The sequence below is a fragment of the Kryptolebias marmoratus genome, linkage group LG14 (genome assembly GCF_001649575.2).
Source record: "Kryptolebias marmoratus isolate JLee-2015 linkage group LG14, ASM164957v2, whole genome shotgun sequence".
Classification (NCBI taxonomy): Eukaryota; Metazoa; Chordata; class Actinopteri; order Cyprinodontiformes; family Rivulidae; genus Kryptolebias; species Kryptolebias marmoratus.
This window is the reverse complement of record NC_051443.1, coordinates 17,241,372-17,254,448: the sequence shown is the minus strand read 5'-3', so window position 1 is coordinate 17,254,448 and position 13,077 is coordinate 17,241,372. Positions and strand designations below refer to the sequence as shown.

At 39.5% G+C, this 13,077-nt stretch overlaps 2 protein-coding genes across 3 annotated transcripts in view; both read right to left on the bottom strand.

Annotated features, from left to right (window-relative positions):
- Positions 1-103: 103 nt before the first annotated feature.
- gal3st1b (galactose-3-O-sulfotransferase 1b) lies at positions 104-3,629 on the bottom strand. 2 transcript variants are annotated; one of them, XM_037979502.1, is made up of 4 exons: positions 3,529-3,545; positions 3,164-3,205; positions 2,678-2,845; positions 104-2,602 (listed from the first exon to the last, which is right to left on the bottom strand). In XM_037979502.1, exons 3-4 carry the CDS (start codon positions 2,797-2,799, stop codon positions 1,456-1,458), a joined length of 1,269 nt encoding a protein of 422 aa, XP_037835430.1. In that variant the 5' UTR covers positions 2,800-2,845; positions 3,164-3,205; positions 3,529-3,545; the 3' UTR covers positions 104-1,455. The 2 variants fall into 2 exon arrangements, with proteins under 2 accessions (XP_037835430.1, XP_017266058.1); XM_017410569.3 differs by lacking the exon at positions 3,164-3,205 and having other exon boundaries at positions 3,529-3,629.
- A 1,853-nt stretch (positions 3,630-5,482) lies between these two features.
- Positions 5,483-13,077, bottom strand: part of prodha (proline dehydrogenase (oxidase) 1a) — an 8,644-nt gene continuing 1,049 nt past the window's right edge. Inside the window, exons 3-14 of the mRNA XM_017410714.3 lie at positions 11,917-11,951; positions 11,139-11,288; positions 10,808-10,872; positions 10,456-10,572; positions 10,284-10,363; positions 10,049-10,130; positions 9,350-9,442; positions 8,868-9,014; positions 8,242-8,417; positions 8,035-8,133; positions 7,660-7,748; positions 5,483-6,288 (exon numbers count right to left, since the gene is read on the bottom strand). Of these exons, the coding sequence (XP_017266203.1) occupies positions 6,098-6,288; positions 7,660-7,748; positions 8,035-8,133; positions 8,242-8,417; positions 8,868-9,014; positions 9,350-9,442; positions 10,049-10,130; positions 10,284-10,363; positions 10,456-10,572; positions 10,808-10,872; positions 11,139-11,288; positions 11,917-11,951 (1,324 nt within the window). The 3' untranslated portion in view covers positions 5,483-6,097. The remainder of the gene's footprint in view (positions 6,289-7,659; positions 7,749-8,034; positions 8,134-8,241; positions 8,418-8,867; positions 9,015-9,349; positions 9,443-10,048; positions 10,131-10,283; positions 10,364-10,455; positions 10,573-10,807; positions 10,873-11,138; positions 11,289-11,916; positions 11,952-13,077) is intronic.

Genomic DNA, 13,077 nt, shown 5'->3' with positions numbered 1-13,077 from the left:
TCCTGTTATATAGATCTTACACATCAGTACAGCAACTTCGGATGTATCTTATTTATTTAATGCAGTGATATATTTCTGTCAAATATAAATTAAGAGATTCTGATTAAACAACAGAGGGTTTATTAGGAAGAATCAATGTCAGTGTTTGAGAACTTCAATGGTTTGGATCAGCTGCTGAAGTCACAAGATTGTCCTCAAGGCCACTTGCCAAACTTATTTATTTAGGTTGTGGAAAAAGCTGAACAAGAATGCAAATGTCAACAATTGTTTGCGTTTTAAACTTCAAAAAACTTACCAGCCTGACAACAATTTTTCTGGCACGGTCTAGTTTTTTGATCGAGGAAGTCAAAGACAAATAAATAAAAGACATTTACAATGACAACCTGGCCAAAAGGCAGCGTTACATGTAGATATAACAGCAATTTGGGAAAAAAGCATTAAAACTACACAATTTCATGTTTTTACAACATATTACACCAAATCCAACAGAGCCATGGAAACAATAGAAGCTGTGACAAGCATTGTAAAACAGGTGGCTAAAGGCAATTGCAGTGATCTTGTACTGGTGATTGTATTGATTTTTTATTTTTTTTTAAGAGGAAAGTGAAATGAATAAGCCAACCTTTAAGGTCTGCTGCAGATTCTTCCAGTCATCTGAAACGAGGAGCAACCAAAGGTTGCACGTGCTTCGGGTATGAGGAAATCGATGAGGCTGTTAGAACACAAACTGCGATTTGTATCGTGAGCAGAAGTGACTGGATCAGCGGGGTTTTCCCAATGAGAGTTTCGTAAATATAAACCAGTGAATTTGTCTGGAAGGATGAAGAGATGACCATCTTATCAGGGAAAACAGATTAGTACCATTATAACTTTAAATAACTAACCATATTTTTGGAGAAAGGTCAGAGGGGTAAATTAACTTGACCATTCTGTTACCAAATCAAATCATCACTGGTTGGTCATCCTGGAGGAAATGTAAAATCTTAAATTCTCAATACATTAAGGATTTCTTAAAAGCGTATGCACTGAAACGTATAAGCAAACTTGGGCCAGAGAGGCTGTTTGCTGTTCACTCAAAAAAATTAATAAATAAAAACATTTTAAAATAGTGTAAACAGTGTCAAACATGTCAGAAAGCACAATTTATAACTACATGAACTACATATAACTACACCATCTGCTTATAAATGACTGAGTCATAGTTTTCAGACGTGATGCTCTACATTCTTCAGCACTCAGATACTGTATGATGAAGCCTTCTGTTTCACTTCCACTTTCTTAATGAAACTCAGAGACATTTTTCACAATCTTTACAGTATGAGACCACTGCGAAAGCACCTTCTGTTCAGTTTTTGTTTTGATAAAGAAATAACGTGGTTTTTTTTTCTAAAGCACATTACATAAACAGCAAACTGTACTGCAAACTCAAATTAAACAATCAAAATAACTAAACAGTCAGTAAATTTTATTCGTCAGCCAACCCCATAGTCTGGTAATCCAAAGGCTTACTCCCAAGTCCGATAAGTATTGTATTTCAGGTGTGAGCATTTTTTCACAAATCGTCCTGAATTTGGGATCAATATCTTGTCTCATGTTGTACCCCAGGATGGATTTCTCTCCAACCGGCTGCCAAGGCAGGAAACGTGAGTTCTGAATCTTTTGGGCCTCGACTGCATCCTTACCCTCGATACAGATGGCCTTCATCTCGGCATTTCTTCTCCTCAGTTCTCTTACGTCCCGTTGCATCCTTTCTCTGCCGTAGACCTCCACTCTGGCCCAGAAGGTTGCATTAAAGTGCTGGTAGAGTTTCCAGTCGGCCCAGTTCCACTGTAAAGCTTTGGCCCTCATCTCGGGGTCCAGCCGGGACACAAATGAGCTCTTGCGAACATTAAGCTTGAAATACAGGATGTCCTCCATGCTCCAGCAAAGTAAATCTTTCAAAAGAATCAAAGATTCCTCAAAGTATTCTGCGATGAGGACCAGATGAAAGTGACCGGCTAAGTGCTGAATGCCTTTCTCGATCTGAGAATCATTGGCTTCCAGGTTGTTATCAAAACCAAAGTCGAAAAACAGCAGATTTTTTAGGTAGAACGAGTTAAAAGCCTTCGGATTGTAGAAGGACTGAGGACTGTTCAGAAACTCTGCCAGCTTGTTCTCCCCACCGATGCCCCACGTAAGTGGAACCACCCTGTGGTAGTAATGGAAGGCCGACTCAAAGAGGTCCACCGGGTCACGTAGGATGGTGATGTACACAGCGTCTGGAGGCAGGAGTTTGGCCACCTCTGCCTGGTTGAAGCGCATGTGGTTGCACACGATGTTGAAACACTCCCCCGGCCTGTAGCCCTTCACCTGGGAGCACAGGAACGGCGATGGGTAGAAGAAGTCATTGCGCCCGTCAGGGAAGGCGAACCTGAGCTTGTGCTTCTCCCCGAACCTGAAGAGGATGTTGAGGATGGTGCTGCTCGCGGTCTTATGGGTCTTCATGAACATGACGTTCACCTTGGGGGAGCACTCTTCAGACTTAGAGCTTTGAGGGACCAGCGCTTTGCTTTTCTGTGGCGATTTTGTGGCGCTGAGAGGACATGTTTCTTCCTGGGGGACCCTGTGAGCAAAATATACTGTAAAATATACTGATTTTTTAAAAAATATATATTGTTTTTCTTTTCTTTTTATTTACCTGACAGTCAATTGGTTCGGGCTTGACAAGCTGTACAGGACCAGCATGACGTTGGTCATTAAAATCCAGGGTATCAACCCTCGAATCATAGTTGTGCATTTAAATCCTTTGATCCAAGACATTATTCAAAGCCAAACAGGAGTCTGAGAATGAAAACAGAGATAACACCTACAGAGGGAAGAAAGCAATAAGGATCATAAATGATGGCACACAGTCTGCATTTGGTAGTTCTATATTCTTCAGTTTTATAGCATTCGCAACAAGAAGGTGAAGTCTGTGACAAAAATGTCTCCAACAAAGGCTGGGAGGCAAAAGATAAGGAGGAAAAGTCCAACAAACAGCCCCCATGTTCCCCCATGTTGACACTCGAAACATGTGTACTGTGCTCAAATTTCCATTTCAACAAACACACACAGAAAACTAGTCCTCCCCTCTGAAGCCCATCAATCAAGAAGACATTTGGAATGTAAATTGATAAATATCTACCATAACTGGGTGTCTTCTGCTGCCATTAAACTGATGCTCGCCCTTGATAAAACAGAGATGTCAAGCAGGTGGATGTCATGTGAGAAGGTGTTTCAGCTCCAACTCATCTTTGCCACGTTCATGCTGTTACATTCCTTGAAAAATGACCACCATGTAAACTATAAGTCTCAGTGAGTAACGCAAGCTCAGTAAAACCATTCTATTTAGTGAAGGCCTGCACGGACCGAAGAAGTCTGAAGATCCGCGCTCGGTGAGTCAGAGGATAAATGATGCTACAGAGCAAATGAAGCCTTCAGGGTTTGTGGAAAAGAAAAACAAACAATAATAAAAAAGAAGCAGAGAGAGAGAGAGAGCTTAAAACTTACCAGGAGATTGTAGCATTAGTGGTGTCAGTCTGATTACTGCACTCGTTTCAAGTTAAAGCTCGTTCAGTAGGCAGCACACCTTTGGTGAGGTGGCATCTTATTGGCTGCAGCGTTTTGAAAGCGTCTTTCTCCTCCCACAGGGGCTGATTTGGATTTTGAAGCTGTAGGTGACGAACACACTTATGCATGTTTGTAGTGATAGAACAAAATGATAAAACTAGATTGAAAAGTAACTGTACTTTATGAACTTTATTACCATTATTATTTGGCATTTAGGGTGGGTTAATTAAACTCACTTCAATCAAAAATACACATTAGGAGACTAATGCTTTATCTCAAACTTTAAAGATAAATTGTACTTTTTTTGTTTATACAGGTCAGGATATTCTGTTTTTGGTAACAGTCTCTATAAAGCTCACGTTATAATAATTTATAAACACAATAAAAATCAATGAAGGTGTAATGCAGCTCATTGTACTCTTTATATATGTTTATAATAATGCATGTCAGCTTATCAAATAATTTACAAGTATCAGATGTTATTTATTTATTCCAACAGGACATTAGTGTTTAAAAGAATAATCAGTGGGTGCTTGTGTCCTACCTCAATTCAAAACTCTCGTCTTGTAACAACTGCTTTGTTCTTGGACTCTAAAAGGCATACTCCTGTTACAACCAACAGTGCATGCACGGTTCACCCTGTTGTGTTTCCGGCACCACAGGCAGCCGAACGCAGGTGCTGCCTCGGCCCCCCAGCTGTAAACTGCAGATCTGTAACATTTGTTCAGCATCTTTCAGTCACCTGACAGTGAGTCAGGCCCTGTGTGACAACATAGCTTTCTGTCACCGTGACGGGAACTCATCAAGAACAATCAAAAGATCCATTTCTCTGCCAGATCAGAACAAGATTACGTGCATCAAAAGCCCCAACAGGAGGCAGGACTTCAAGGCTGAAATATGACACAAAACATAATGAACACAAGAACAATTTAGGTATTTTATTATTACTTTATTTTATTGTTTACTTTTATACATGTGCAAAACAAAGAACAAAGTACATATAATTCATCAAAACTTGAAATTTTTAGGTTGCAAAGAAGAAAAAAAATTTCCTTAACACTTCAATAAAGGTATACTTTTATGGTCCAGTAAAAAAATAAATAATTTTTGTTTTACAGTTATAACATTACAACTGGAACCAAATTAAATGTGTGATTTTTAATGCTGCAACCTCAACATGTAATAATGTCGGCACTACTTGCTTTCAGCCAACCTGTCACAACCAGAGGACATGAAAGCTGAATGTCAGGTAGCATTTAAAACAATCTGACACTATTCTCTGTGGAAAACAACAACATTAAAAGAAAAGTCCAAAAGCAAAGGCTCATTAAAGTCAACACTCCTTTTTTCCAAGAAAGCTGCTGCAGTTGAGCAACACTTTCAGAGCGACGGGGAGTGCGACTGTGTTATAATTCCTGTCTGATTTCTCTGAAGCGCTGCAGAAAACGGTTGAACACTTCACAGAAAAGTCAAGGTTGGACCGTCTGGAAAATGTCAACTAATAAGCGTGTGAATGTTTCCTGAAAGGATCACACTGAGTCACTCTTTTAAACACTTTGTTGCCAAATCAGAAAATACACATAATAATATATTTCCATCACAAACTAAAACTCAACAAGCAAATGTACTTGTTTAAAAATCTCAGGAATTTTCATTTTATTAAAGCTTTTATACAACAAAAATACCTACCAAATAATTTGCTCTTACAGTGAAACATAATATCATCAACAGACACAGATTCAACAGATTAAAAGCCCCTCGGAGTGGTCTACGGTAGTAAAAACAATCAGATTTTTAAAAGTTTGATTGCTTCCCGATACTCTTGCTTAAAAAAAAAAAAANATATATATATATATATATATATATATATATATATATATATATATATATATGGCACTTTTAAATGACAGCTACATGACACAGATTAAACAGTCCACATAAAAAGATTCTTTTTAAAAGCACATTAAAGTTTTTTTTTATGTACAAGTAAGAGCATTTTATCATTCAAACATACACAATATACTTTAAATTCACACCTTTTCCATCAACAGAAAATATCAGCATTCAGAAACGTAAACAACCCATTGAGTTCCTCAAAAGGAAGAGAACAGTTCTTTGTGCATTTTGCAGAATTGATTGGGGATTGGTAGAGTTGAGCCTTAAGCCGTTTTGTTTTTTTAACATTGTTTTGTACAGAAGTAAAAATGATTGTTTGTAGTTGGAGCAGCTTAAATAATTCTTCTATGCATCATCATAACAGTGCTTCAAGCATCTCTTTCACCCATCAATTTCTAAAAGCAAAACAAATCTTTTAACAGGCATGTCACGCCTGAAATACTTCAAAGTTAAATATGTTTCAGTTTCTGTCATGTATTTCACTTTTAGCAGCTCTAAAGAAAGGCTTTATCCTCCCACAACCTTTCACAACAATAAGGAACTAGCAGGTAGCGGAACACAGAACCCAGTGGAATGATGACAAACTTCAGTGAGGATGTTTTGATTTGGCAGCTCAGTAGACCGGTTTGTAGAAGACCTGACCGCCCAGGAACCTGCGCCTCAGCTCCTTCCACAGCAGGCTGCGCTCTCTCTGCGACCCCTTCATGAAGCCGCGGTTCTCCAGAGCGCGCCGAGACAGATAGGGGATCACTTCGTTGACGGGACCGTAGGGAACGTACTTGTACACCGGAAAACCCGCCTGACCTGTTTTACACGCAGAAAAGAAAAGGGCGGACGTTTTAAATCACTTTATTATCACTGTTCCCTGTTGTCACCATTGAGATTTTATCACGGCGGAGTGTGTGACAGGAAACATAATGTTACCATAACTTAAAATAATACTGGTATACACTGAAACAATTCATTAATAAGTAATTAACCCGGGCAATAGTTTACTAAACAATGACTGTATTAGAGGCTGATTGACCTCTAACTAACAGCATTAATGTTCTCAACTCAAGAAAAACGACAGTTTATAAAAGATACAGCAGTTTTTTTTAAAGTGGTCTCAGTCAGTAGATTTTAGTTTTAAACTATTATTAATTTATGTATATTTTTGCTTCCAAAAAGTCTCAGTCAGCAGATTTTCTTTGGACTTTGCTTTTTCACTCATTTTCTGCCCAGTTCTTGTTTCTGACCACGGCTGTAGTTTGATCAGTTTATTTCAAACTATAAAAAAGGGAAAAAAGAAAATATATATACAGTAAGTTCATGTATAATTTGTGTAATATGGAAGGTGTTCTTGAGAAAAAAAGGACCAGTTTACAAGTGGAGGATAATTCAAATTAATAAATAGTTAAATAAAATATTAATAAACCTAAAATTAATAGGAATTGTGGAAACTAAAACAAATACCACCACTTAAAATGTTTGTTATTTTTATCATGGTTGAGGCTGAATAAGCTGGGAGTCAAATGGCTCCCTCTGGTGGATTTAGGAGGTATTGCAATTTCAGCGGTTCTAGCGTTAATAAATTCAGCTAAAAAAACGGGAACAAATTGTTTCTTTTTGTTAAGCTGCTTGTATTAAAGTGCCTAAAGATCCAATTTAAACGTGGTTCTTTGTTAAGTTGTTTGTTATGTGTCATCACAACTTATTCATCCTTTGGGTTTAGGATTCTTTGATTTAATCTGAACAGTCACAGCTCTTCGGCTAATATATTATCTCAATAATGCCTCATCTTCTGCGTCTCATCTTAACAACACTCATGGAACGGATTTTTTCCTAATACAGTCGTTGTTGTTTTTCCCGTACACCAAGGGCACTGGCAGCTATCACGAGTGAAGAGCAGATTTGTTCAGACTGACTTTGTAGTTCCTGTGCCGAGCTAAACTAACCTGACGTAGTGTTTTTAACAAGTTCTGTTAAGGACACCGAGAACCTGTTTGCTCTCAACGCGCCCACAGTTTGAACAGAGTAATTCTCAGGTCAGTGACTCCCTGAGTGTGGAAAAAACTGATATCAGCAGGGTCTGTGTTTGAGCCGAGCTGCTGCGATCACCTGAGTTTGTGACGTAAAAAAAAAAAAAAAAACGGGCCGTTTCATAACGCGCTGTTTGCTTTTAGCGCAACGTACCCAGCGGGAAGCTGATTTGGTCGCACATGCCGAGCAGCTGTCCAAAGTAAACTTTATTCTCGGTGGGAGAAAGGTCCATTTCATTCATCCTGAAAAGAAATTGAAAACATGTGTTAAAAAGCTGTTGCATAACCCAGTGATGAGTGTAGTATTTAACCGCTGACGGCACAATCTGGATCAGTAACTGTAAGTAAAAAGTATTCATTTTCAAACCTTGCTCTGTGTCACACCTGTTACTTTTAACCACAGGGATTAACTCTGTATGAAGGAGAACTCTGACACTTTTGTGTATGTTCAAACTAAATCTGTAATCGATTACACACCAAACATTTAACAGAGTCTGAAATTTATTTTCAGGAAAAAAAAAAATCATACTTTTCAAGGGTGAACTTCACCGTGTCCTCGTTGTGAGTTGCAACCATGACATTAGCCGTCCTGCTGTGTTCGATCTCTTCCAGCACATACTCCAAACATCTGAACAAACGACCAAAGGCACATGATTGAGATTAAATTGTTTTGTTTTGTTTTTTCCCCAGTCGAAGCACAAAAGGCTCTGGGCAAAAAAAAAAACTTGAGGCTTACTTGTGATACATCCTGTTAGTGGCTTCATAGTCGGGGTTTATTGGATCTTCGTAGCCAATCTCCTCTGCCCTGGCTCTCTCCTGGTACATGTAAGCCCCTCGGACGAGTTTGGCCCCGAAGTACCAGCCTTCCCGCCGAGACAGCTCGACATCCAGAGTGACGTTATCGTAGGCTTCCTAAAATCAGCAGCGGTAAAAAATATATTAAGACAGATAATTAGCCAGTAAACCTAAAACATACCAAGTGCTTATATTACAACATAATATTTTAAAAAATGTATCCTATGTAATGAGAATTGGCAGCATAATTGCCTCATTTGGATACTTTAGTACATGTAAAAAGCTTTAATTGTTTTAGTACTATACCTCAACATAAACACAAAATAAGATTCAGGCTCCAGTATCAAAAAGTGGATGAAAACAAAATGTGATAAGTAGCTTCCTAAAACCTCTTTATAACTACCTTTAATATATATTTTAAAATGTGAACTGGTTACAAAAGAACCAAATGCTGATTCCAAATGAGAATATTTTACGTCCAGAGACAAACATGACGCATCAGGGATGTTATCAGCCATCAGAATCTCGACCTGCTACGTCAGGTAAAAAGGGAATCTGACGTCTCACCTTCAGATAACACTGGTAGGTGTTGAAAATCACCGGCTTCTCTCTGTTGAACTTCCTCTGCATCTCCAGCGTCAGTCGACTGATAGCTGGCTGGAAATACGTCTGCTCGGCGTCTACCATTAGCCTTACGCCATTCTCCAAAGCATGCTGAGGCACACACACACACACAAAAAAAATTTCAGTAATCGTTTTACCAAATCTATCAAATTTACTTTTTATAACACTGCTTTAAACAAAATCAAAATAAGAGAAATCGTACAGTACTCGCACTTCTTCATACATTAAAACATTTTATCCTTGTAGTATTAATACTACAAAAAGCAGGATTTCTTATCTCAACGGCTGACTTAAAGCTAACAAAATCGGAGCACATGAGCACGACACAAGCAGGTTTTCACTTTTTCTTCACCAGGGGCTTACAGATGCTAAAAAAAAACAAAAACATTTCATGACTGCACACGAAACTGCGTCTGTGCCCTCACCTTTGCCAGAATGTCCACTCTCTGCAGCATTCTCTTCATCTGGCTCTCCTCCTCAGCTGTAAATTTGTTCAGCAAAGGTTCCAGCTGACCCGTCTACACAGTGACACACACACAAAAAAAAAAAATTAAACCCACAGAGCTGCACATGGCAGGCAGAGGGAGAAAGCCGAGCTCTTTTTGCTCTGATGCTGTCCTTTTCAAAACGAGTCTCAAGTCTCTGCAAGCTGCCATGAATTAGAGCGACTGAAAGCCAACCCAGAGCACACTTGATCTCAAAAAATGTAATGTTCTGAATTCACTGGAGCAAACAAAATATGTGCAGGACACGAGACGACGCTCATAAAAGATCTTGAGGGAACAAGACATAATTCTCGCATCAGTTCAGTTCAAAACTGTTTCCCACAAAGAGACGAGGAAGTCTAACGGTGAGTGGAAATACATTTGCTTTTAGTGTTTTATTGCTGATACTACAATCTATTTATTACACCATTTATGATACACTTACAGATATCTTTGGAGCGTAGGGCTGTAAATCAGCTCTACAAAAACACTTACATGCTATATCTTAAGTGAAAAAAATGCCTATTTTGTATGCTTACACAGTAAACACCGTGATAAACTACAAACAGCCCATTTTTCCACACTTTCCCCTCTCAAAGTGAAGGGACATCACTGAAGAGAAATACAACAATGACTCACCTCGAGATTTGGCACCATGAGCAGATTGGAAATTTTTGTTGTGTCATTTATCAAGCTGTTCCAGTCCAGCAGATCGATCGTTCTGGAAATGATTCAAATTGAAATGAGAGCAGATTGGGCTTGTTGCAACAGCTGAAATTTTCCTTTTGAACGTGCAAACTGGAACTAAAGGGTACAAGCGAAAACGGCAGCATTCCTTTCAATATTGTTGCGTTAAAATAAACGACAAACTTACCCAGATAGACCCAGCTTCTCGCCAGTAAACCAGTTCTCAATGTCATCTTTGGCTCCAATTCCCATCTGAGCCAAGTTTTCCTGCAGGGACAAATTTAACAAATTCAAATTCAAATCAGCTGAACAGGGTTTGAAGACATCAGTTTAATGGGCATGAATGATGCCTGACACACCTTAAGCTGCTCCAGTTCCAGCTTCTTTTCCAAAGCCGTCATGTCAGACTTCCCCTGCTGTGCAGCGAGGAAGTGAAAGAACTGTCTCCACTTAACCATGACCTCAGAAAACTGGAGCTGCGCAAACACAGAACATCACATTAATCAACATTTAATCAAACTGCATTGACTTGCAAATAATCTTCATATTGGAATGTTTCACAACTTTCACACCGAGGTGTGCACCCATGAATGAATGTGGACAACGCAGGTAATTTTATGTAGAGTAAATGTTTTGTTTAATAGGCTTTAAAGGAAACTTTATCTGGATCAACGGAGAATAGAAATCAAATTATTGTGAGGTCATTCTTACAAGAAACTGTGGGCGTCCAAGTGCGGTCATTTTTATGGCAGAGAACCCATCAGTGGAAGCTCCACCTGTAATAAAAAAATAAACTTTTGGATTTGATGCAACCAGATCTAAACGTGGTTTTAGGCAGGTTCGTGTGGAGTAATGGTAAATATAAACAGCTATTTTATTTGTGGTACTTAAGGGATCAGGAAGGATGAGTGACCCTCCTCTGTAAAATGCAGGTAAGATACTGCCGATTCGAACATGAACTTCATCACTGTTTTATTTACAGTTTAATGCAAAGATGATACCAATCACACTAACTTAAATGCTTCATAGATGAGCTGTTTACCTGAGGCTTTAATGCAGTTTATGAACGTCTCCATTTGGTTGTCACATTTCGCCTCATCGGCATAGAAGTAGGTGCGAGCACTGATGACGCCCCCACGCCTGTCTCCAAACTGACGATGAGCCTTGTATTTCTTCTCGCGGTGATCAGCGCCTGAAGAGAAAAATTAAACAGAAGCGGCTTGTTGTGGCATGAAAAGGAGAACTTCATTTTTGTACGTTGAATACCGATCAACTCAAGTCTCTAATTAACTGTTTTATAGAGATAGAAAAACTGAAAAACTATATAATAAGATATTTTTAACTGTAAAAGTGGGCTTTCTTTATTCTTAAACAGGCCTATTTTTGCTAGATTTATACTCATCCATCTGTTTAGCTTGAAAGTTATTCAAAAGTGTGATTTATGAACCAGATACAGTATCTTAGGAAGACGAGGGATACCAAGAAAATGCATTTAAAAATAGCTTTAATTCAGGGAAACTTGTAAGCATGTCCTAAACATCCACCCCTTCATACGTGCCAAGCTTCGTCCCATCGTAACAGATGACTTGCACATTTCATACCCGCTAGATCCAGCTAAAACCAGCGCAGTCCAGCCAAGGAGGCACGGACAGGAGAGGTCCCAGCAGACCGGTGTCAGGACAGCACAGGGCAGACTTGGATTTCATTCAACGCATCCAAAGTAAACCAGCTGCTCTTTACGCAAATAAGCATGCCGGCTGATCAGTTGCAGGGCAGTAAATCAACTACAAACCAGGACTGATTTGGAGTGACACACATACCTGGACTTTCTTTTTCTGCTTCAGAAACACAGGAACTGAAAAACAAAAAGAAAAAGAAGAAGACGAGCCTGACATTAGAACCAAAGTGGAAAAATAAACAAATAACCTTTTGCCTTTCGAAACACCTCGTGACACTTTTGTTGCTTCCTGTACCATTAGTTTTTGTTTTGTTTATTTTCCTGTACAGCAAAACAAAACTGTGACAGCGGTAAGAGCTAAGGTTGCATCTTGGGGACACAAACGTTCGGTTCGGCTCATGTTGCAACACAAGAGACGCCTCGAGCAAACAGGAACGCTCTAGTCCTCGTGCCGTCATCTCAGGAACGCAAACAACCTGTTCTGGATATGGATTCAAATGGAGCACTGATAAACGGAATGGGAGGAAAAGAAAAAAAAAAAGGATCAGAGCATGCTTTATTTGTTCCACACGAGCATGCATGCAGTTTGCACGAATGAACTTATTTCAACCAGAGGACGTTTCGCAACACTTCCTTGTGCGTGTGTCTGTGAGGCAGTCTCAGAAAGCCCACCCCTCCAGCTGAATCAACTCCTTAACCAATCAGAGGAGGGGGTATGTTCCAGCTGCCCAATGGAGGGCAAGACCTCTCCGGCTACTTGAAAAATAAATACAAGGCTTTCAGATTACAATCTTGGGAGATGGAAACATCCTGTGAATTACATGGCAATAGTGGCGATAAGAGCAGACTGATATCAAAGTGCAACACATGAGACATTTTCCAATTCATGAATGTAAACAAAACGAAACAAGACACTGTGGCATGCCTCCTTTTCTAGCACATTTTGTGCGCTTGGTTTTCCAAACTGGTTTAACCTGTTCCTGTACTAAAATTAGGGGCAAAGGGAGCTGCAAGGTCTGACTTGACTCAGCAGCAGATGAGCCACTCTAAATAAACCGATCCGGGACAAAACACCACCTTGTGTAACCCTGATAATGTAAACTATATGTGCCACATAAAAAAAATAAAATGCATGCGTCAGTGCTAGTTTATCTTGTTCCTGAAACTTCTCTAAGAAATGTGCAGCTCCTGTTACAGCTGTGGATGGATGGGGCCCCACAGTGGGGGCCCCATCCCTTTAAATAGGATCCTGAGCTCAGAGGTTCACTTGTGTGGGCTCAGTCATAAACATGCACCACTGGGT